Raw genomic sequence first — 24,308 nt, 5'->3', positions numbered from 1 at the left:
CCTGGACGAGGTATCCAGTGTTATGAGTGATGGAATCTTCACAACTGTATAATCCACCATTGAAAAGGACCACTCAATGAATACAAGTTGAAGGGCCTGTGGAGTCTCTTGAAGAGTGCACCACATTGTGATCACAAGCTTCCACCATTGACTTTCATTAAAAGTTTTTTTTGTTTGTTAGGAAGCATAAATTCTTAAGGAAGAATCCAAGAAAGAAAACACAATTTTACTGCATTTTCTATCTTTTGAAATATCCAAAATTTAATCTCAAAACGTTAACTTCCAATCAATACAACATTGAGATATCATTATTAGTTTTAAATAACTACAATATATTTGAATTGATTTAAATTTATAAGTGTACAATTGATTCATCTATATCAATACACATAATTAGATATAATTAATAAAATATAGTTATATTGAATTATTCTAAATCTACTATCTACTATCTTCTATCTTCTAAATTGTGTCATTTAATTGATGAAGAAAAAGATGAATAATTTAATGTCGCTGAAGAGAAAAAAAAAGTTGAAAACATAAAAGATTTATAAACTCAATCTAAATAATTAAAACTAAAATTTATATATTAGATATAACTTATTTTAAAATGGTCCAAGCAATTCATAAATAGAAGTTGAAATAAAGTTTATGACCAACACTATTCAAAGGGTGAAAGAGCATGAATGTGTCCAGAAGACACTCAATTATTAAACTAAAAAAAATTGATCCGTTACACTAACTCACATATGAAAACGACCTTTCAATATGAAAATCACGGACGAGAAATAATTTGAATGGTACTTGTGAAATTATGTATTGAATCTGCTTTAAATAAAGGAAAAAAAATGATGACACTCCTATAAAACGCACTATCTTTGGGCAATAATAGAAAAAAAAAACAAAAATTAAATAATAAGCTGTAAAGGAAACAGAACAACCAAATATGATCATAAAAAATAAATATATTGTGGTGAAAAAACAAATACCTAAAATAACTTGAAAATATAGTTTATTTGACCGAGGTCAAAGTGACCAATTGAGGAAGAAAGCAGAGGTGTGGGGTAATGGACTTCCTTTTCTAGGACACACCAAAAATCGGAGCAGATGACAGGTATTTGTCATTAAACACAACACGAAGCTCATTAATTTTTTTCTGATTCAGTTCATTAAATAATTTGACATTCTTCAACACATGTCATTCTTTAATTCTTCACTAAAATAATTTAGAAAGTCTCATCACAGAGAGAAGTATTATTTTTTTTTATAACATAAAGATAAGGAAGGATCTCTCTACATAAAATAGGTCTAGTCTCTCTTTTGCTGCCAACACTCTTAACTGTAATATATGACAAATATAAATTATTAAACTAACATATCATAAAATTAATGAAATATAATATATAACTTTACTTTCATTTGTTGTGCATTTCCTTTCAAACTTATTAAATCTTATATAAAATATGCTAATAATGCACACGAAAAAAGAAAAAAAGAAAGGTAGTTAAGCTCACCACTTAATTAATTGCTTAATCATCCATTACAGTTGTCAATTTGAAAGTTATGTAAACAATAAATTTGTATTGTTTGATAAGTATCAAACTCTACAAATGATAGAAAATGCAAGTCCTCCTTGTTAAACACTACTAATTTAATAAACAAATAAATGCTTATCCTTAATAATCATCTGACTTGTGGTCCATTAACATAAATTTTTCCACTGAGAAAGCATGTGAACATATAAATATAACATGATATCATCATATTACATATATTCATTCTTGCATAGATATATAAATCTTTTGCATATGTCAGAGGCTCCTGCTACAGTAGTCCTTCTCCTTCAGCTCTGGTACACTTTCCTAGGGATTCATAACCCAATCACAGTTGTAGAATCTGTCACTACCCTTTACTGCACCGAAGTCACTTCTCTCTCTTCTTTCCCACCCTCATCTCCATGCTAAAATATATAAAACAACACTCCACAACAGGCCAAAATAACCAGCTTTTGATCCCTGATATACTAATATATAATATTATGTGCTGAACACGCTCTCTGGTGTCTCTGGTGTGCTATTTAGATCACAAGAGTGAAAGGAAGAAGCAACAGAGAGAAAGGTAGAGATGGAGGAGGTTTTTGTTGCCATGAAACTAGTTTTTTCAGTTGCTGTTGTGGGGGTTCTGAGCTGGATACTGTATGTGTATGGAAGTTTGTGGCTTGAGTCTCAAAGGGTGAGGAAGAGGATACAAATGCAAGGAATAAAAGGGCCTCCACCTTCTTTTCTGCATGGAAATCTGTCTGATATGCAGAGAATTCAAGCTCAGGCTAGCCTAGCCAAAGCTTCTATTTCAACCTCCAACGGTTCTGATCAGTATGTGGCTCATGACTGCACTGCAACCCTCTTCCCCTATTTTGAGCACTGGAGGAAACAATATGGTACTCTTCTCTTCTTCTCCTTCTACTTTGTTCTCATTAATCTTAACCAATCTTTCTGGATAATATCTAAACAAATCTGGTGCTGAGGATGTTGGTCACTCTCAAATCTGCTTAAAATTTCTGCATGGTTTTAGATTTGGACCCTCTTTCAACAAGTTTATTAGTTAAAAAAGAAAATAAAAGAAAAACCTAGTTGTTTCTTCCATATACTAACTTACGGACTTACACCTTCATAGAATCTTTTTCATGTAACTTCTTCAGAAACTTTTACACTTTCTCTCAATCCATTATATCTTCTTACTCTTTCTTGCAATAAGTATTCAAAGCAAATGCATTCACTACTGTTTTAAGGTTCAAGTATTTTTTGTATTGAACCACTGGCCTATACCAATAGTTTCAAAATTTTGCAATCATGATTTTAGAGACAGGGTATTAGCTTTTGCCGAAAGTCAAGCTAAGTGCTTATGTGCCTAACTGTGCTCTTCTGCTGGAGCACTAATTTTAAGAATACTTGGTGGGGTATCACGATTCTGTAGTTTTTGCCTTGTTATCTTCTTTAGTGGTGAAGCAAGGTGCCAGAGGGCAAAAAATCCTGTGTTTATACATTTGGTGGTACCTAGTTGGATGAGTTTTTGACATGACATAAGTCTTTTTGAACATTCTTCCTTAGTCTTTATTTTGTTGATACTTAGCAATTTGGGATTGAGGTGGGATGGCAGAGAAAAAACAGATATTTTCCTAAAGAAAACATGATCTTGACATTTAAAAAGTTAATAATACATGATGGGCACCAAAAGAAGGAATATATCTTTTGCAATCTTCTTTTAGCTTTTAAGTAATTAAGCATTATGATTAAATATTTTACAAATGTTCTGAATTAATCTACATATTATTTTTGTATTTTCATTTTATGTGTTAGATGAAAAAAAAGCAGAAAAAGAATATATCCTTCCTTATTTCACCACTTGCAGTCTTGTCTTGCAGAAAAAAAAAAGAAGAGGTTTCTCCACTTGCTGCAAGTTGAGAATCCAAAAGTAAAATTGAATTGAAAATTAGAAAATTCCATGAAAACTTTGAGAAGGTTTTGGAAATGCTAAAGGGAATCTCTCTCTCCCTTCTGTTTAAACAATTTTAAAGAACATTAGTACCAATAGTATAAATTTCTCTGTATACATAGCTACTCTCTTGAAATTTATTCCTAACCCAATTAATGCAAAAGAAAAAGGATAAAAAATGAATTAACAAGTAAACATAGATAATAATAATAATAATAATAAGTTTGACCGGTGTGGGCTCTACAAGATACATTAGTATCTTATCTTCTACTGAAAACTAAGACTGTTCTGCAAAATCCATACTAAATCATGCAGGATAAGCCAACAAGTTGTCCACTCATGGAAAAAATCAAGCACTACCACCCTCTATGGATTCATGTCATGTCATTAATATTTTTGAGAAAAATGGATTCATATCATACCTTAACTGTATGACAAATACATTTGGAGTTCTCAACTTTACAGCTGTTGTGTATCAATTTGGGTACCCGTGGGCCTATGCTGTAGGCTATATAGCAACTCTAAGATTTATGTATCCTATGGATTATTTTGTCTCATATTTTCCTCTTCTCTTTCTTCATTATTATTCAACAACAGAAACTTATACTAACATATACTTATACAATTTCAAAGAGTTTTGGCATCACATCCTTTATCATATCTCCTTTTAATATATTATGTATCATAGCTTAAATTTATTAAAATAAGTATAACTCGGATAGTTCTATAGTTTCCAACAGATGTGAATAATAATACACTAAAAAATGTTATGTTAACTAAATGTGGACCATGTAATGACAGGAGTGAGATCAAGTCTCTCTATTATTATAGTATATATGATCAAAATTTGTACAAAATGGCATGCATTATGCTTCTGTTCTAACAGTTAATGATTAGGAGACGTGAATATCTGGTCTTGCAGGTCTACTGTACACTTACTCCACAGGGATGAAACAGCACCTGTATATTAACCAACCGGATCTAGTACGAGAAATGAATCAGTGCATCACTTTGGTTTTGGGTAAGCCTACTTACTTAACAAAAAAACTTGAACCTATGCTTGGCAATGGCATTTTGAGAGCCAATGGTATCAGTTGGTCACAGCAGAGGAAACTTGTTGCAGCTGAATTCTTCATGGACAAAGTTAAGGTATGTATAAATTTTTAACTATCTGTCACTACCTTATACCACCACCCCTTGTCTATTTACCCCCCTTTTTTTTTTCGTTTATATTTTCAGCTAAAAGATATAATAAATGTCCAATTGGTTCTTACAAAAAGTATATGAGATATCAATTCCTAGGAAAAATTAACTATTTAATTATTACAGATGAAAGATGCTTTAGTTTTCTAATTCATCTGAATTAATATTTTTAGGATTAAATTTTAGGCAACTGAATTAATATCAATCAATCATGTGTTAGTAGAGAGAAAATGATTGAAGGACTAAATTATCCCACCTCTGTAATTTTTGACACTAATGAATTAAATATTTTTGCTCTTGGATATTAACTGTCTCCTGCATGTTTTCTTAACCAAGTTAGAGGAGACTTTGAGAAAGTATTTATAAAAGAGTATGTTACATTTCTTATATTTGTAGTTTAGTAAATGATTCTTGGTAAGACAGTGAAGTTCATGACTATGTATTGCAGGGTATGGTGGACTTAATGATAGAGTCAGCGCAGCCAATACTATTGAAATGGGAGCAAACTATTGAGAGCCAAGGAGGTGCCACAGCTGAAGTTAAAGTGGATAAAGATCTGAGAGGTTTATCAGCTGATGTTATTTCAAGGGTTTGCTTTGGCCATTCTTATTCCAAGGGAAAGGAAGTCTTCTCCAAGCTTAGAAGCATGCAGAAGGCCATGTTCAAGCATCGTGGCTTCCTTTTTGGCCTCGGCAGTTTTCGGTATGTCAATCTTTTATTAATCTAAAACGGATAATATTTGTTTTGAGTCACTCAATGATTTGGTGGGAATTAGTTCTAGTTCTTACATTTTAAGAAAGTGAATTTAGTTCTTGTATTTCTAAAATGTGGTAGATTCTGTTCTTCTGTCATGTCAAAATGAAGTGTACTAGATTATTGAATGAAACCACTATTTTTCCGATTTGTATAACGTTAGAACGAAAATCAGTTTTAACCAAAATTTGAGAACTTAATGCATTTTACCCTTTAAAATTCTACTATCTTACAGTACAATTCTTCATACACGTAAATCTGCAGAATTGTAAGAGTGATACATATAAAAAGGCATCATAGAATGCTGATTATTTTGATCTATATATATATAACCTTGAGCGTGTCTTAAAAGCTTTATACATGCACATCAAAATGTCACTAGACGAATGGTGAGTTTATTTGTGGCCTAAAAGTTTATTAATTATTAATTAATGGCAGTGAGAAACTGAGTTTCAAGTCAAAGAAGCAAAATGAGATAGCGAATTTGGAGAAAGAGATAGAGTCATTGATATGGGAGTTAGTGGAGAAACGCAAGAGGGAATGCTCAGAGGCATCCTCATCAGAGAAGGATTTGATGCAGTTACTGTTGGAAGCAGCCATGAGTGATCAGAGTCTGGGGAAGGACTTTTCCAAACGGTTCATTGTGGATAACTGCAAAAACATTTACTTTGCTGGTCATGAAACCACTGCTGTAGCAGCCTCCTGGTGTTTGATGCTTCTTGGTTTGCACCTAGAATGGCAGACACGTATAAGGGCTGAGGTAGCTGAACATTGCCCCAACGGTATACCAGATTCAGATTCTCTCCCTCTGTTGAAAACGGTATGCTCTTTGGTTTTCAGAAATCATATAACTAGTCTTGCATCTCGTAATCTTATGAAACTGTTCTTCTTATTTGTACATAGCTGGGTATGGTGATTCAAGAAGTGCTACGTTTATATCCACCAGCAGCCTTTGTGTCAAGGGAGGCATACGAAGATATCCAAATTGGAAACCTGGATGTTCCTAAGGGTGTTTGTTTGTGGACTCTGATCCCAACCCTGCACAGAGATCCTGAAATATGGGGAGCAGATGCTAATGAGTTTAAACCAGAAAGGTTCAGTGAGGGAGTGTCGAAGGCCTGCAAGTATCCACAAGCTTATGTGCCATTTGGGTTGGGTACTCGTTTGTGCTTGGGAAAGAACTTTGCAATGGTTGAATTGAAGGTTGTGCTAGCCCTTATCATCTCCAGGTTTAGCTTCACTCTCTCTCCTAATTATAGGCATTCTCCAGCATATAGAATGATTGTTGAACCAGAATATGGTGTTGATATTATCATTCAGAAGACTTGAGAGGCTCGTAGCTGATGATACGGACAAATAAACTCCAGTGAACCTGCAAGCATTTGAGTTTTCTTTGACATATGTGTGTTTTCTGATGTAGACACAAAACTATTGCTTAGTTATACAAGAGTTTCTTCTGGACTTAAATCCCTTTCTTTTAGATGTTTATCTATATGCTCGGTTATGAATAGTGATCATGCATAAACTTGTGCTGGGGAGAATAATTTAATATTATATTACAAGCTTTTATAAAGTACAAAATGTGAAGGAAAAAGTATCCATCTTTTTACACACTATACTTGTTCTCTACATATTTTGAAATGGTGTATGATCATCGTTGTCAACGCAATAAAATATTAGAAAAATAGAGTGGTAAAATTAATCTCGAATTTTATCTCCTTTATCTCGTGTGATTTTTCATTTTAAGAAGTTTAGCTTACATGGAAAAAAATTACAATCGTCATGATATCATTCAACATGCATTTGTCAGTGGGAGCAAGTGTGTATGTTCTTTCTAAAGTAAAAGTGATATCATTATATCTAATTTTATGATGTGGTTATATATATATATATATATATATATAAAGAAAGAGAGGAAGATATACAATAACTTATTAAATAAAATAAAGTTAACAAAGGAACATATGTTTCTAAAATAGAAAAATATTTTTTTATACTATTATTCAGGATTTCATTTAAGGTCTTATAAGACTTAGTATTGAGTTAATGATCTTGTGTATGACCCTCGAACAGAGATGTCCTTCTATTTAAGCATTGAGAAAATACTTAGTATAGGTTAATATTAAATGTTAATGCAAATTATTAGGTTAAACACTGCTTGTGATCGAAAAGAATATCAAAAAGAGGGGTGATGGCGTATGTCGTTATCCTTCTCCTTTTTCTTGGTCGTAGACATGGTAGCATGATGGTACTTTCTGATTTTCTTTTTCAATGTAGATAAAGAAATAAATCATCAAATGTCTGAAAATGCTTCCTCCTTTTGCAGAGTGCTTGCAAATAGAGACATATACGACATGGATAATGATACAATGACCCTTTTATTTGACCCCCGAATGACCCGCCTACGTGGCAGTGAATATTTTATTCATTTTTAAGGAAAGGGGAAATGAAGGCAGCGAGAAGGGATACTTTCAGTGATTTGCACGCGCTATGCATTGGATTAAGTTTTTAAAAATACACATTCATTCGCAAGTTCCCTCGTTTCTTCCCCTGCACTTTCTTCTTCGACCTTCCGTGGTTTCTTCCCCTCCACTTTCTTCTTCGACCTTCCGTCGTTTCTTCCCCTCCACTTTCTTCTTCGACCTTCCGTCTTTTCTTCCCCTCCACTTTCTTGTTCGACCTTCCGTCGTTTCTTCCCCTCCACTTTCTTCTTCGACCAGAGACGCATCTTCCCCTCCACTTTCTTCTTCGACCAGAGACGCACGAGCTTCCACAAACCTATTTTGAATCGCAATGCTTTGTCTTCCCAAAAAGCCTATCGTTCCATAAAGGTTGGTGTTGTGGGTCGCAGTGGAAGCGGATAGCGGAGGTGTGGAGAGTGGTTTGGGTTGTTGGAGGCGGCGGCTTCCGCGAAAACTGGTGGGTAGCGTTCGATTCATTGGTTGGGCGCTCTCTTGTTGGTTGATTAAGGTCATTGGCGGAACGAACATTTCTCCGGTAGGTTATGGTGGAAAACCCCTTTTCGAAGATTTAATGTGGTTTTTTTTACTTAGCATGTTGTGAAGTGTATTTTTTGTTGAATTTCTTTTGTTTTTTTTACACGTGCTTGTATTATTACGTTTTTTATCATTATTAATGTCTGTCCAATTGCCATGACTGATGTTTGCTGAAATTAGAGCGTTGCGTATATTGATCGCCATTTTGCGGTGGCCTTCGAGGATGAACTTCTTGACGATTGGGAGTTGGTCGACAGCAAAGGCCAAATACACTTCGTTACCTATAACAAGGACGTCGATCATCCCAAAATCACTCATGGCTGGATGGACATTCGAAGAGATTTTCACATTTCCGGTGATTGTGATGTCCAGTTCAGCTACACTGGGAATAGCCGTTTTCAGATCACCGTGTTTGCAGGGACATGTAGTCAACTTAGCATGCAGAGGTATTTGCGCCATGCCGCCACAGAGTTTAATGACACAATAATTTGTGTTAGGTTGACCCAATATCAAAGTCGAGGATCTCATCTGGTATATGTGAAGTTTTAAATATTCATTAACCACACGTGAACCTCACATAAATTAGGATACCTAATACTTCTTTTTTAAATGTTTGCCATTCAGGACCTAAACGCCAAATTTGCTAACTTGATAAGGAGCAAGCATATCAATGAAGTCGTTCTTAGTGGCCCCAATACTGCGGTAGTTTGCAAACTTCTTATTTCAGATTCACCCCGCTCGACGAAGATAGGGAAGGGCTGGAAGGAATTTTGCAATCAACATCAATTAAAAGAAGGGGATCGTGTGCTCTTTCAAGTGGATCACGCTGATGGTGATGAATTCATTACAGTGTTTGTCAACAAATGTTTGTGTGACGACTAATTATGATCTTCAAACAATTTCATGATATGTAATGAAAGTTAAGCTTTTGATAAAAATCAGATATTTATGGTTTCTACGTCTCGAATTAACTGTCCTTTTGTGTTTCCATAACTGCCTTTTTATGTTGTACTTTTTGTACATGTACATGCAGTACTGCAACTCATTTTACAATGTATTATTACTTCAAATATGCTTTCCACACAATCCAATGGTCATCCAAGTAATTCCATCACCATGAACCATCAACAAACAACCTAAATAAGTAATTGGAATTGAAGATTCATTTGAAAACTAACTTTTCTGCGTCTCCAATTAACTGTCCTTTTGTGTTTCCATAACTGCCTTTTTACATTCAACGTTTTGTACATGCACAACTGCAACTGATTTTACAATGTATTATTACCTCAAATACGCTTTCCACACAATCCAATGGTCATCCAAGTAATTCCACCACCATGAACCATCAACAAACCACCTAAATAAGTAATTGGAATTCAACATTCATTTGAAAACTAACTTTTTTGCGTCTCCAATTAACTGTCCTTTTGTGTTTCCATAAGTGCCTTTTTACGTTGTACTTTTTGTACATGCACAACTGCAACTGATTTTACATTGTATTATTACCTCAAATATGCTTTCCACACAATCCAATGGTCATCCAAGTAATTCCACCACCATGAACCATCAACAAACCACCTAAATAAGTAATTGGAATTCAAGATTCATTTGAAAACTAACTTTTCTGCGTCTCCAATTAACTGTCCTTTTGTGTTTCCATAAGTGCCTTTTTACGTTGTACTTTTTGTACATGCACATCTGCAACTGATTTTACACTGTATTATTACCTCAAATATGCTTTCCACACAATCCAATGGTCATCCAAGTAATTCCACCACCATGAACCATCAACAAACCACCTAAATAAGTAATCGGAATTCAAGATTCATTTGAAAACTAACTTTTCTGCGTCTCCAATTAACTGTCCTTTTGTGTTTCCATAAGTGCCTTTTTACGTTGTACTTTTTGTACATGCACAACTGCAACTGATTTTACACTGTATTATTACCTCAAATATGCTTTCCACACAATCCAATGGTCATCCAAGTAATTCCACCACCATGAACCATCAACAAACCACCTAAATAAGTAATTGGAATTCAAGATTCATTTGAAACGAACTTTTCTGCGTCTCCAATTAACTGTCCTTTTGTGTTTCCATAAGTGCCCTTTTACGTTGTACTTTTTGTACATGCACAACTGCAACTGATTTTACACTGTATTATTACCTCAAATATGCTTTCCACACAATCCAATGGTCATCCAAGTAATTCCACCACCATGAACCATCAACAAACCACCTAAATAAGTAATTGGAATTGAAGATTCATTTGAAAACTAACTTTTCTGCGTCTCCAATTAACTGTCCTTTTGTGTTTCCATAACTGCCTTTTTACATTCAACGTTTTGTACATGCACAACTGCAACTGATTTTACAATGTATTATTACCTCAAATATGCTTTCCACACAATCCAATGGTCATCCAAGTAATTCCACCACCATGAACCATCAACAAACCACCTAAATAAGTAATTGGAATTCAAGATTCACTTCAAAACGAACTTTTCTGCGTCTCGAATTAACTGTCCTGTTGTGTGTCCATAACTGCCTTTTTACATTAAACTTTTTGTACATGAACTACTGCAACTGATTTTACAGTGTATTATTACCTCAAATATGCTTTCCACACAATCCAATGGTCATCGAAGTAATTCCACCACCATGAACCATCAGACCACCTAAATAAGAAATTGGAATTGAAGATTCATTTAAAAACTAACTTTTCTGCGTCTCGAATTAACTGTTCTTTTCTGTTTCCATAACTGCCTTTTTACGTTGTACTTTTTGTACATGCACTACTGCAACTGATTTTACAGTGTATTATTACTTCAAATATGCTTTCCACAGAATGGAATTGTCATCCAGATATTTCCACCACCGTGAATCATCACCAAACCACCTAAATAAGTTATTGGAATTCAAGATTCACTTAAAAAGGAAGTTTTCTGCGTTTCGAATTAACTGTCCTGTTGTGTGTCCATAACTGCCTTTTTACATTAAACTTTTTGTACATGAACTACTGCAACTGATTTTACAGTGTATTATTACTTCAAATATGGTTTCCACAATGGAATGGTCATCCACATATTTCCACCACCGTGAATCATCACCAAACCACCTAAATAAGTTATTGGAATTCAAGATTCACTTAAAAACTAACTTTTCTGCGTCTCGAATTAACTTTTTGCACATGCACTACATAACACCACAAACACTTAAGAAAAGTCTTTATTTATTCATTGCACCATAACAGAACAAAAACACAACAAATACAATTCTACACAACTTAAAGTTTCATAGGTTTCAATTACATGTCTTGTTACAATTAAACAAATGAAAATGATATTTCATTTCCATCAAACAAAACAAAATACATACATATTGCTCATACTCCAACAACTATTTCGGTATCGTTCTCTTCTTCCGACTATAAACTGCGAACGGAGTTTGGATTAAACGGCTTCTCAACCGTAACCGTGGATCATTCCTCATACGCACGTACATATCACTGTTGGTTGCATTTCTGTCTTCTGCAGCTTCACTTGGAACATCCACTTCATTCAAATTCACAGGAGAAACAAATGCATCTTTACTTCTATTTTCCCTCTAAGCCAGAGTTGATTTCAATTTAGCAATCGCTCCACCAAGTTCACGAATATCATGTTCTTGCTGCTCAATTACACCCATAAGCTGCTCCTTCTTTTTCATTCCACCACACTCTTTCCTCTTACATTTGTCACGCTCGCCATCACCTTTTGATAAAGCTTCTTTCACAACTAACTCGCTTATTTCTTCCTTAGAAAGACAAAGATCATGCACAATCTGAAATTTAATTTAAAACAAACAACATCAATAAATTGCAAAAACAACTTAAACCACAAACAATGCAGGATAAAATAATAAAAAAGTACCACATTATTTTTCAAACTATTTCTTATGGACACATCTCCAACTTTGTAATCAATCCAACGCAACAACCTTGGAAATTTGGATTCATTAACTGCTCTCTTTCTCTTCACAAACAGGAAGTGATCAAAAGCCCATAGCTACATCATACAATATTACAATTCATTTCAAACAAAGTTAGTCATTCATAACAATAAACCAGAATGCTACACAACTTGATATTGGAGAATAACAAACGAACTTACCTGCAATAAATATACGCATCCGACAACATGGAAGTGTTTTTGATCTGATTGCTTCTTTAAAACAACTGAGGCAGAACTCAAACTACCAACCAAATACGAATAAACCACACCACCCCAGTTATATTTACCAAGACTAGTCAAATCATCTACAATTCCAAAAAGTGAAACAAACACTGCTCCATTTCTATTAGGCAACAGAAACTCAGAAATGCCTAAAAGAATGTACAACCGACAATAATCTTCTACATCAAGACACTCACACTCAGTCAATAGATAATTATAGACCATACTAATTGTTACCTTTTTTTCAGAAAATTTCTTCCTACAAACACTATCAACGCCAACCTCCTCTAAATCAATTCTATCTCCATAAACCCTCAACCCAAGGCCTACACATACATCTAATAACTTAAATGATACAAATTCGGAGTTAATCATGAAACCTCCTCTACTCTCCACCCACACATTACTTAACTCACAAAGAAGGTTTCGACTAATCTTAACTCTTTCATGCAACAAAACAAACCACCAAAATGGTGTTTGTTGAATACATTGTTTTTGCTCCACACTTAACTTCTTGTTCAACAAACCAATATATTTTGTTCTACAGTAATGTCTGAAACTAATCTGCAAATAGACATATTAAATACCATAGGTTAAACTTATTGTACTCAAATATAAATTAACTTACAAATCATCAAAAAATTAATTACCTGACTTATATCACTACAATCTCCAACCTCACAACATGAACTACCTTCACAACCTTCACTGATGCCACTCATGTCAACTGACCTGCAATTATAATACGCATATTCAAAAACACAAATCCAATTTGCTTTTTCTACCCACCCAATCCTAAATGTCGAAACCAACATCCAACAACACAAATGCACATCCAATTTTGTACCCACCCGACCCTAACTGCCCAAACAATTCGCATTTTTTCTTACATAAAACGGTTCACATTTTCAATTAAATATCCACGACAACATTTACGATTTACAGAGCATCAGTTTGGGGAAGATAATGGGGTTTCATTTCCGCTCAAAAATCACATAAATAATGGTTTCATTTGCGGAACAACATCACAAAAATAGGTGTTTCTAATAGGATACTAAAACATACCACAACACCCTTTAATTTGCAGAAGAACAACACTTCAAATTAGGGCTTCAAACATACCGCACTGTCGCCGCACTGTCGCCACACTCTCGCCGCACTGTCGTCGCACGCCGCCTTCCCCTGCACTCTCGCCGCACTGCCGCCTTTCCCTGCACTCTCGACGCACTATCGTCGCACGCCGCAGACGTCGCACTGTCGCCGCACTCTGCCCGCACTCTCGCCTTCAGTATAAACGGCAAACCAAAGTTCTGTTTTTTTAACTTTTCATTTTTCCTCTCAAGCGCGTGTATGACAACCTCACCGTTCACTCAAAATTCTCTCACGCGTTTCATTTTCCGCTTCCTTTAAAATGAATAAAATATTCGGTGCCACGTAGGCGGGTCATTTGGGGGTCAAATAAAAGGGTCATTGTATCATTATCCTATACGACATAGCAGCTCTTTGCTCAGAGAATGAAAGGTTGTTCATTGTTCTTTGGAGTTTCGAATATTGTTCCTCTGTGGATAGCACCTCACGCTTTCAACTTTTTTCAGGTTATTTTTTAGGGCGTGTGGATTTGGGGACGACCTTTTGAACTCCACTACCATGATGTACAGAAGAACTGTTCCATTAATAACCCAGGGAGGTGAATAGGCAGTTTCTTGTGCAGGGCGAAAGCGATTGTTAATTCCACCTGTTATTGAGGGACCCAATGCCACTTCAAAAACTATAGTATAAAGAGCCAAACTACACTGAATATAAAACAATAAGAAAAATGAAAGATTGTAGTCTGATTAGTTAGAGAAGAAGCTTGACATTACCATTTTCTTTGTCATTCATTGTATATGTAAATTCAAGTTATAAATAGGTAAAATTTGAAATTGCAAGAACACATTTTGTACAGAGCACATCCTAATTTAGAGTAAAGTGCCAAAATGGTCCTAATTTAAATCTGTATTTTCACTTCAATCCATGATAATTTTTCTTTCTCAAACCAATAAAAATATTATCTTTGTAGAAGACTAAAATGATGTGACAAAGAAAGATAAATTTGATAACTGATTTGTCTATTTGAGAGACTAAATTGATAAAATAAATCCGTTGAGAGCTTTTGTCCAGATGTTTGTACTCTATGGCCAATTTCTTTGTCGTGCTAAGTTTTACCTTTTCCCCTTGCATAAACCCATCTCTGATTGTAGCAGATTCCTGTATGCCTGTATTATACTTAGCAAAGCGGAGAAATGTTAGGAACTAGGCATGAGGGTTTCCCCAAACAGAGATTTGGTATAAAAAAAAGTCTGATATCGAGGTAAGGCATCTTTTGAAATACCGCAAAACTTGTTCACATCTTTTCCTGCAAAACCCTTATCTGAGGAGACTTACAGAAGACAACATCCCTTCAACTTCTCTTCTTTTCGTTCCTGGACTTTGTATGGGGATAATATGGCTATGGATTCCAGCATTCAACATCACTTTGGAAGCGTGAATGGTTTGCTGTTGGGTGGATTGATATTAACAGCAAATATTGAACTAAGGTTGTTGATTCAAGGAGTGCAAATCCTGTATGGAGAACCAAGTTTGCCATTCCAGTTGAGGACTCTGCTCCAAATCTCCTGGATTTGGCACTGAACGTGGAAGTTTACAGTACAGACCCCATATTCTTCACGGAAAAGCTTCATGGCTCAGCTACAGTTTTTCTCAGGGAGTTTCTTGTCAAGCAGGTAAAGAATTTTAATTTGTATTTCTAACGAGAAGAAAGAGCCAAATCCCCACTCAGGTATCTGATCATTTCATAATTGATGACCTAACATGGTACCTGCTCTTCTACGTAACCATGTTGATGAACCATGAGGTTGGTGGTGAACCAAGTTACCATGAGACAGGAGAAACAAGTTACCAAGAGGTGGGTGAACAAAGCTACCATGAGGCAACTGGACCAAGCTATCTGCTGCCTAGAACAATAACTCCTCCTCCACCGTCCTCACCATCAAATGTTGGCTATATTCCCACCTTTTTCCCACTAAATTATGGCATGTCTCCAAGCTACACAGACCCTGGTACGAGGGTACATGCCGAGGTGCAATGGGGTTAGGTGCTGGAGCACTAGCTGCTGGTGCTGTAATATTTGGTGATGACTTCATGTCATGATTTGGTGTTCCCCCGGACCTGGGAGATTCTAGTTTCAACCTAGAAATGGATCTTCCTTTCTAAACAAGATTTGACCAGCTTTTAAGTAAATAAATATATTGTCGTTGTATACGGGTTCCACTTCCACATTCTTACGTGTACTTCTGTTAGAGAAATCCCGTGTTTCATTGACAGGGCAGAAAGATCAAGTTATTTGTTACTAGCTAAATTTTCTTTTAGTGACAACTTCTCTTTAATAACTTCATGCTAACGTTTTTGACACAAGAAAATGGTCTCTTAATATCAAAATCATGGATCAAGAACTGCGCAAGATCATATTTTATTGCATGTAAAAATAACTACTAAATTATAAGAAAAGAGCGCAAATCAATATGAACTGCACTGTCTGAAGTTTGTCACATCCCAAAATCAAATATATAAATTAAATATCACTTGTTAAATGCTAAGTCTGTTGACGTCAAGCCTTTCTACTGAATAAACTCACTAAATCATGACTAGTATCAAATTATGAGAAGTATATGAACTATTTATATGTCCTTTGTCATGACCATTCAACTATATGCATTAATTATAACCAATGGCGGAACTTAAAAAAAAAAAATATTTTGACTACAAAATTTTAATAAATTTCTCTTATAACATGATGTGATATATTCTAAGTAGTTTTAGAAAATTGAAAATGAAAAAATGAAAAAATGAGAAATCACGTAAAAAATGACACGTAAGAGAAAGTTGTCAAAATTTAGTAGTCAAAAAATTATTTTCCTTTTTTAAATTCATTGTATGCAACTCAATGCAACTATGAGAGTTTTAGATATTTGTTTTTCGTAATCTTTAATTTTTGGATTCTCATTAAATTTTTCAAATTTGATTGATGTACATGAATAAATCTTCTTCTTAAGAAAATCAATTATTTTACTCTTATCATAATTTTTTTAATATAAATTTACTACCTCACTTATTTAAAAAAAATATGAATTTGTCACCACCTAATACAAAGTAGACAAATTTATCACATGCAAGAAGAAAGAATATACTTAAAAAAAGTACAAAATAAACTAATTTAAAATAATAAATTAATTGATCTAAAATATTTTTTAACTTATCAATTTTACTGTGTTACAGTTTTATCTTTAAAAAGAAATGATATTGAAAGTAAAAATTGAGATAAAAAAGAAAAGATAGAGATACAAAATGAAAAAAAGAAAAAAAGAGAGAAAGTATATATGATATTTTTAAAAAATAAAAAAAATTAATATAAATTTAATGAGTGCCTCAATATGCCTTTAGTGAATCTTTGACAATCTGATCTAACTGCATTTGCACCGGCCTATACAATATAAATCTTTTATGCAGAAAAAAAAAAATTGAGATGCTTGAGTAGTAGGAATTTCAAATTGCTTGTTGTAGACATTGTTACTTTAAATCACTCACTAAACTTCTTAGGAAGTTTAATGAATTCCGCCACTTTTTCTTCGTGGGAAAGATGGCCACATTGCTTAATTACTTTAAATTATGCTCTTGATATAAGTCGGCTTAAGGATAAAGTGAATAAAACACTCACTTTAGATTTCTTGTAAAATAAGGTCTCAAATTTTTTTTTATTACTAATATTTCTATATTAAATTAATTATAAAATTATGTTTAAGAAAAAAAGCCTCAAATTTTTTTAGTACTAATATACCTCTATTAAATTAATTATAAAATTATGTTTAAGAAAAAAAAGGTCACAAAATAATATTTTAGTATTAATATAGCTCTATTAAATTAATTATAAGTTTATGTTCAAAAATAAATTTTAATTAAATTATTATTGTCTGGTAATTTTTATTGGTATTAAAAATGATAATTAATGAGTTAAAACTTGTTTTAGTAAATTATAATTTTATTTACGAAGAGTATATTGATTAGTGATATTTTTATTCTTTTATAATAAATATGTATTCTATTTTCTTCTTTTACCTCTTAGTGATTTGCCTCTCCTTATTTTATACTCTTCTAAGAGTCATTTTTTTAGGATTTAGCATATTACATTCCTTAAATCTTCTCATCTTAAAACTCATGTTGTCTCTGTGTACCAATATTTTCATCATCATTTTTAGTTAGTATGTTTTTTCTTTCTATTTGTGTTGTTGTTATTTTTATTTTGTTTTGGATTTGTATTAGAATTAGAATGTGTTTCTTTTGCCCAATTTTGTTTTTTGGTACTTTTCGATTTATAGGTTTCAAGAGTATTTTTTTCATATATTTTGCCCACTTATTGCGAAAGAGTTGAGACTTGAGAAGGATAAAGATGTTCGAGACTTCAAGATACTACAAGTCTACTATCAAGTTTACTTTCTTAACAACCAAAATCAGGTTTTATTGTTTTAATACATTTGTTTTATATATTTATCTTTAGTAGTATTTTATATATTATAATTTTTTATTTCATATAAAAATATATAGATAGGTCAACTATAAAATTTGAATCAAGCTATTAAAAAAAAAGATTTGAAACATTAATTGCATCACAAAAAGGAGCTATGAATAAATTTATGAAAATATATAAGAAAAATGAATTAAAAAATATAGATGGATGCTCTTTGAATGAACAAGATAATAATAATAATAATAATAATAATAATAATAATAATAATAATAATAATAATATAGATATAGGTGAAAGCAACAATAGAGAACAAGAAGTAATTAGTGATTAGGATAATGTTAACAATTCCAATGTTAGTTACTTCAGCCGAAAGGAATTTATCAAAGCTAAAGATAATAAAAACTTATTTAAGATCAACAATGTCTCAAGAAAGATTAAACGAATTAGTTTGATTATCTATTGAAAAAGAAATGTTAAATTAAATTAATTATGACAATTTAATAAATAATTTTACATAAAAAAAGCTCGAAAAATAAATTTTAAATAAAAGACCTCATTTTTTAAGTTTTTTTTAGGCTTTCCAAACTCTTAGCTACCCCTGCTGATATGACTTGTGAAAGTCTCTCAACATTCCAAGAAGGCACTAGTCGATTAGTACCGCCAGTTACAATCAGAATTGTTTATTCAAAAAACCATCACAAATCCATCAAAAGGGTTCAGATTGCTACCGGAAAGAGTTGCATCATTTGATTTGAACTTAGGAACAAGAACACAAAAATGCAATGAAATAAAAACCAACTACAAAAAAATCAATAAATAAAAGCAATGTGCTCATTTATTTTCTCAGTTTACTGAGAATCTCTTGTGACAATGATTAGCAGCTACATTCTGTCAATTTACCATTTTCATGATCAATAGTTGACATTTACACAAACGTATCTAGTGGATTGAACATATAATAAATAAGGTGAGAGCATGTTAAAGTGTTAATAGTTGGATAAAAGAAGATGTTATATATTATGAGAAGAGAATGCTTCACAATCTCAACAAAAGTACACCATACAAATGAACCCCAAAAGTTACTTTTGTAGACCTAGAGAAAGTGTTCACATTTACTCAATAGGTGATGTGTTGGTGAATGAAACGACTAAAAACACCTATAATCTCCAAAACATTAAGGACATGGCACCACACACTTTTATTGAACATGCTTATGAATTATTTGAATTTACAATCAATATTTATAAATTTAAAATCATCCATAAAAAAGTTAGTCATATATAACAATATGAACCCATTGCCTAATAAAAAAATACTATGAAATATAAGGTATGGTATGAGAATAAATAAAAATGTTCCTAATAATGTAATGAAATAGAAGGTATGGTATGGGAATAAATAAAAATGTTCCTAATAATATGTGTGCATGAGAATAAATAAAAATGTTCCTAAAAATGTGTGTGGTAAAAGAAAGTGAAGGGCAATTTAGGACGGTCCAAAAGGTTTATGAGAGGAGAAAGGAAGTCCATTGCTTGGGGTTCACACACTCTATGATTCTGTTGTAACATAATTGCAGACGTGTTTGAAAGAGGAATAAAGGAGAAAGGGTCAATCTTGGAGAAGGGGGACTTTTGGGTGAATGTTTTTGGGCACGGACAAACTAGAGGCTAGTTTAGTTTTGTAGAGGGAGGGTTTACTATAAAATCTTTCTAGTTCCTGGTTATTGAATAATACACTGTCTCTTTAATTCTCATTTTTACTGTCACATTAAACCTATCAAGTGTTATCCAGAGTATTTAGTTCTAGAGAGGTGCATGGTTTTGACACGAAATACGTTCGAGAAACGTATCAAAGGACTCAAACAACAATTGAAAGATTTGCAAAAGTTGTTCATCTCACCAAGTATGTCTCGTCGAGGGCAGTCTCACAAATGAAGGACGTACCAGAGGCGGAAAGAGATTACCGATGGAGATGGGGAAGCACACAGTGGCGACAACTCACATTCTTCCACGAGGAGCACTAGTCATGAGTAGTTGGTAGATTTCAGAGGATGCAAACTCAAGATTCCCATATTTAAGCGGGATGATACATATGGATGGATAATTCGAGTGGAAATATATTTCAAGTTAAATATTGTGCATGAGGAAGAAAAGTTGGACGCAATGGTGATTGCATTGGAAGAACAAAGAAAGGAATGACCTATAAGGAGTTTAAAGGGGCTTAAATTCGATGTTTCAAACCGAGCTTGGTACAAAACTTGTTTGGGTTGTTGTTAAGCATTGGACAAATAAGCTCTATGATGAAATATAGAGAGCTGTTCGAAGGGGGATCTGCACCCTTGAAGAAGGAAGAACGAATTATGCTTAAAGGGATCTTTATTAATGGACTAAAGGAAGAAATTCAAGTTGAACTAAAATTACATACCACGAGCACCTTGGAGGAATTGATGGATAAGGCATTACTGTTAGAAGAGAAGAATAAAGCCTTACATAGGGTGGGTCTGATGGGCATAGAGAGGAAAATGAGTGAGAAATGTTTTTTGAAACATTCGAAAGGTTTCACTCAATGATAGAAGGGAGGAAGTAAAGAAGGGACAAGTGGTAAAAGTAATGAAAATGGATATGAGGAGAAAAAGGCTGTAATAGAGGGAGGAAAACTATCCAGACTGAATTGAAAGAAGTAGAAATGGACCATGCTTTAAATGTGGAGAAATGTGGGGAAAAGGATCATGTTTGTAAAATGAAGCATTGTAAAATTGTGTTAATAGAGGGTTGATATAGGGCTTTTATGTCACACAAGCCTCATCAATTGAAAACTAAGTTCCCCCTTAACTAATGTAGTATAAAGGTTAACCTAGGTCAGTCCAAAGAATAATGTCATGTGAGTTCAGTGATTGAAATTTATTTATTTATTTTTTCACTTTGAAGGTTTGGGGATTGCATTGATTTTGAAAGAAAATAGAAAATAATAAAATGCATTATGGACGTACCTAGGAGCATGCTTTAGACCTAGTTCTTAGAGTATCTTTTAAAGTTCTTTTCTTTTCTCCCATCCATTGTATATAATGTATCTCAAACTACTATAAATATGAAAACTTAAGAGGACAGGACCCACTCTCTCAAAGTCACTCTAAATCTTCTTCACTTTAATCTCAAGTATCAAATACCCCCACACTTATACTTTTGCACTCCTGGGCGAAACTAAATCTAAACAACATATGACACCAAACTAATGCGAGCACAAACCCAATCATCAAGAACTAAAGATCGAAGACCGCAAAAATTAGGCTAAGACCATGGAGAAAGCAAAGAAAAGGAAGACTAGAAAAGATGAGACCGAGCCAAGAAAAGTGTAAACACTGTGAGCACATTGTTTTTCAAAATTGTGAGTAGAGATGCGAGCAAGGAAAGAAAAACTCCATCCATCAAAGTTAGAATCATTCAAACCAGTTAAGAGCATGTTTAAAGCATTAAAAACAAGAATTTTAATCAAATCATATTTAGGATCAAAATTGATAAACTCTCAGCATGTGTATCACTAAATTCTCTCATGTATTTCTGAAAGATTTACACTCAACACCTCATGCAAGCATGCATTGTCATAATTAAGCTTGAAAAACCTTTAATTTCTACCACTAAAAAATGAATGCAACTCAAGACCAAAAGAACTTTTATGTGGTTTCTGATGTGATCAAGGTTAAGGTAGGATAAAGTGAAAGGTTTAGAGCTAAAAATCAAAGAAAAATGAGAAAAAAATGGAGAAATGTGGGAAGAATAAGTGCAAATTATGTTTCCACAAAAATTCATCAATTAAACCAGAAAACTCTATTTTCTTTCTCTTTTGTTTTCCACTTTTCCTTCTTTTTCAATTTTTTCTCTTTTGTATTTCAATGCAAACCACTTTTTTTTTTCATTCTCCTTTTTTTCTCAGATTTTTCAATTCATGTTTCTTATTCCTACCACCCTTCCAAACTCTCACAATGCATTAAATAGTAAAATAGATTCAACACCTATTTCCCCACACTTAGGCTTCTCATAAGGTTCAAAACAGTTACAAAGTTCCTTATAACTCTAAGGTTAGGTTAATCATGGTTTTATGGTCTCGGGCTTGTGATGAGCCGATAATTCATAAGGAAATGGGTCCATAAGGCTCAAATAAGGGTACAATGGAGAACAATGCAAGTCAAGGTTATTTGGCTAAGTGGTTGGTTCACAAAAGTGGCCTAGATCCTCCCAAGAGTGCAATCAAACAAGTAGCATAAAAAAGAGTTCAATCAAGTTTTGGATCACATTGTAAGCATGAGTAAATGACACAAGGAAGTGGCCTAGATTGTTACACATTTTCAAAAATATGGACCTAATTGAGACTAAAAAAATCTTAAGGCCTATTTAAAATTTTTGAACAAAAACGTGGACCAAGGGAGTATTTTAACCTAAAAATAACAAAAATAGGGACCAAATATATATTTAAGCAAACAAAAAAGGTTTAATTATGCCTTTGGTCCCCATTTTGGAGTCAAAATCTCAAAATGGTACCCAAATTTTTAAAAGTCTCAAAATGGTTCCCTTTTTTGTTGAAACGTCTCACGTTTGTCCTTCCCGTTAAGTCAAGGTTGACGTCGTTAGAGGGAGTGCCACGTGTCAGTTCCTCGATTTTTTGAATTTTTTTATTAATTTTTTTTGAATTTTTATTTATTTATTTTTGATTTTTTTAAAAAAATCAAAAAATTGCCACGTGTCAAGCTATCATCGTGCCACGTGGCAGTGACAGTGACATGTGTCAGTATTACGCCACGTGTCATTTTGTTAGTCTCAATTTGGTCCCTTTATTTTAATTTGTCTCAATTTAGTCCCAATTTTTGTAAAAATGAGCAATTTTGTCCCCCTTCAAATTGAAACAAAATTTAATTTTGTATAAATGTTATACAAATATTGCACTTTTGGGGGTGTAATGTCCGTGAGTTTCTTTAAATAGTCAAAGGGTATTTTGAAAATTTTAAAAAAAATTGGAGGTCCAAAAGAAATGCTTGGAGGTGTAAGAAGAAAGACCCAAAAGTTGGACTTTTGAATTAGGCTGGGCATTTTTACTTAACAAAACATGAACTAAGTCATTTTAATAATATATGGGAGCAGTAAAACTTACCTTTGAAAAAAAAAAACTTTTATTAACCTATTTTAATTATTCTGAACCCATTTTATCATAAATCATTAATGAATTATTTTTATTAATACTATTTATGAATATATTTTTTTTGTTTATTCGTAACTCTTATGAGTCAAGTTATTATTCTTGAGTTACAAGTCTTTATTTTCTTTCCTATTTCTTTAAATTTGACAACATTACTTTTATTATTAATATACAAATAAATGATAACATAATTGCTACCTTAATCATAATCTAATCAAAATCATACTTAAATATATATATATATATATATATATATATATATATATATATATATATATATTTCACCGATGAATAATAATAAAGCACGCAAAATCTCTTACACTAATTACATGCTCAAAGACATGCTTTGGGTCATACCATGCATTTCGAACAGCAGCAGTGCCAAACTTATCACTTGCCATTCTTACCTGAGATTCATGTCAAGAAAAGGAACATCAGTCCAACAAGTAAAACTCATCACAAATTGTTAACCATGTGAGTTTGAGAATTAGAGTCTAAACAAATTCAGAAGCCAAAATATGCAAAAAATATTTATAAGACAAGAAACAATCTAACCAGATTTTACTGGTGTAGCTTACTATCTATTAATCAAATTTCCATTTCAACCTACGAATTATTAAAACGAAAATTGGAGAAAAGGAATTGTATGGAATAACAACTAATTGAATGCTTTTCATTAATTCAGTGTAGTTGCATTTGAGCCAACAATTCCTTGTTAATATTTATTTTCCAAAAATATTGGACCGAGAAGGTTGATTATCTAAAACTAATTTTTTGAAAATACTCAATAAAAAAATAGCTCCTGTAACTATATAAAGAATTGTGTAAGAAAAAAAGCTAATGAATTACTAATATAAAAAGTCCAACACAAATCACAAATCACAATAGCAGGACTTTTTTTC

General features: G+C 33.2%; 1 protein-coding gene across 1 annotated transcript; it reads left to right on the top strand.

Annotated features, from left to right (window-relative positions):
* Window positions 1-1,774: 1,774 nt before the first annotated feature.
* LOC114163911 (cytochrome P450 714A1-like) lies at window positions 1,775-6,958 on the top strand. Its single transcript, XM_028048298.1, has 5 exons — window positions 1,775-2,437; window positions 4,415-4,641; window positions 5,144-5,397; window positions 5,887-6,268; window positions 6,352-6,958. Exons 1-5 carry the CDS (start codon window positions 2,125-2,127, stop codon window positions 6,775-6,777), a joined length of 1,602 nt encoding a protein of 533 aa, XP_027904099.1. The 5' UTR covers window positions 1,775-2,124; the 3' UTR covers window positions 6,778-6,958.
* The last annotated feature ends 17,350 nt before the right edge of the window (window positions 6,959-24,308 follow it).

Source organism: Vigna unguiculata, chromosome 9 (assembly GCF_004118075.2).
Source record: "Vigna unguiculata cultivar IT97K-499-35 chromosome 9, ASM411807v1, whole genome shotgun sequence".
NCBI classification, from domain to species: domain Eukaryota; kingdom Viridiplantae; phylum Streptophyta; class Magnoliopsida; order Fabales; family Fabaceae; genus Vigna; species Vigna unguiculata.
The sequence above is the reverse complement of the archived record's forward strand: the minus strand, read 5'-3'. Positions and strand labels throughout refer to the sequence as shown.

Bases quoted from the DNA above. Each gene is read 5' to 3' on its own strand.
- LOC114163911 (XM_028048298.1), top strand. From the start codon at position 2,125: ATGGAGGAGGTTTTTGTTGCCATGAAACTAGTTTTTTCAGTTGCTGTT. The intron at 4,642-5,143 runs GTATGTATAAAT...TATGTATTGCAG, and splicing joins TCTTCATGGACAAAGTTAAG to GGTATGGTGGACTTAATGAT. The intron at 6,269-6,351 runs GTATGCTCTTTG...ATTTGTACATAG, and splicing joins CTCTCCCTCTGTTGAAAACG to CTGGGTATGGTGATTCAAGA.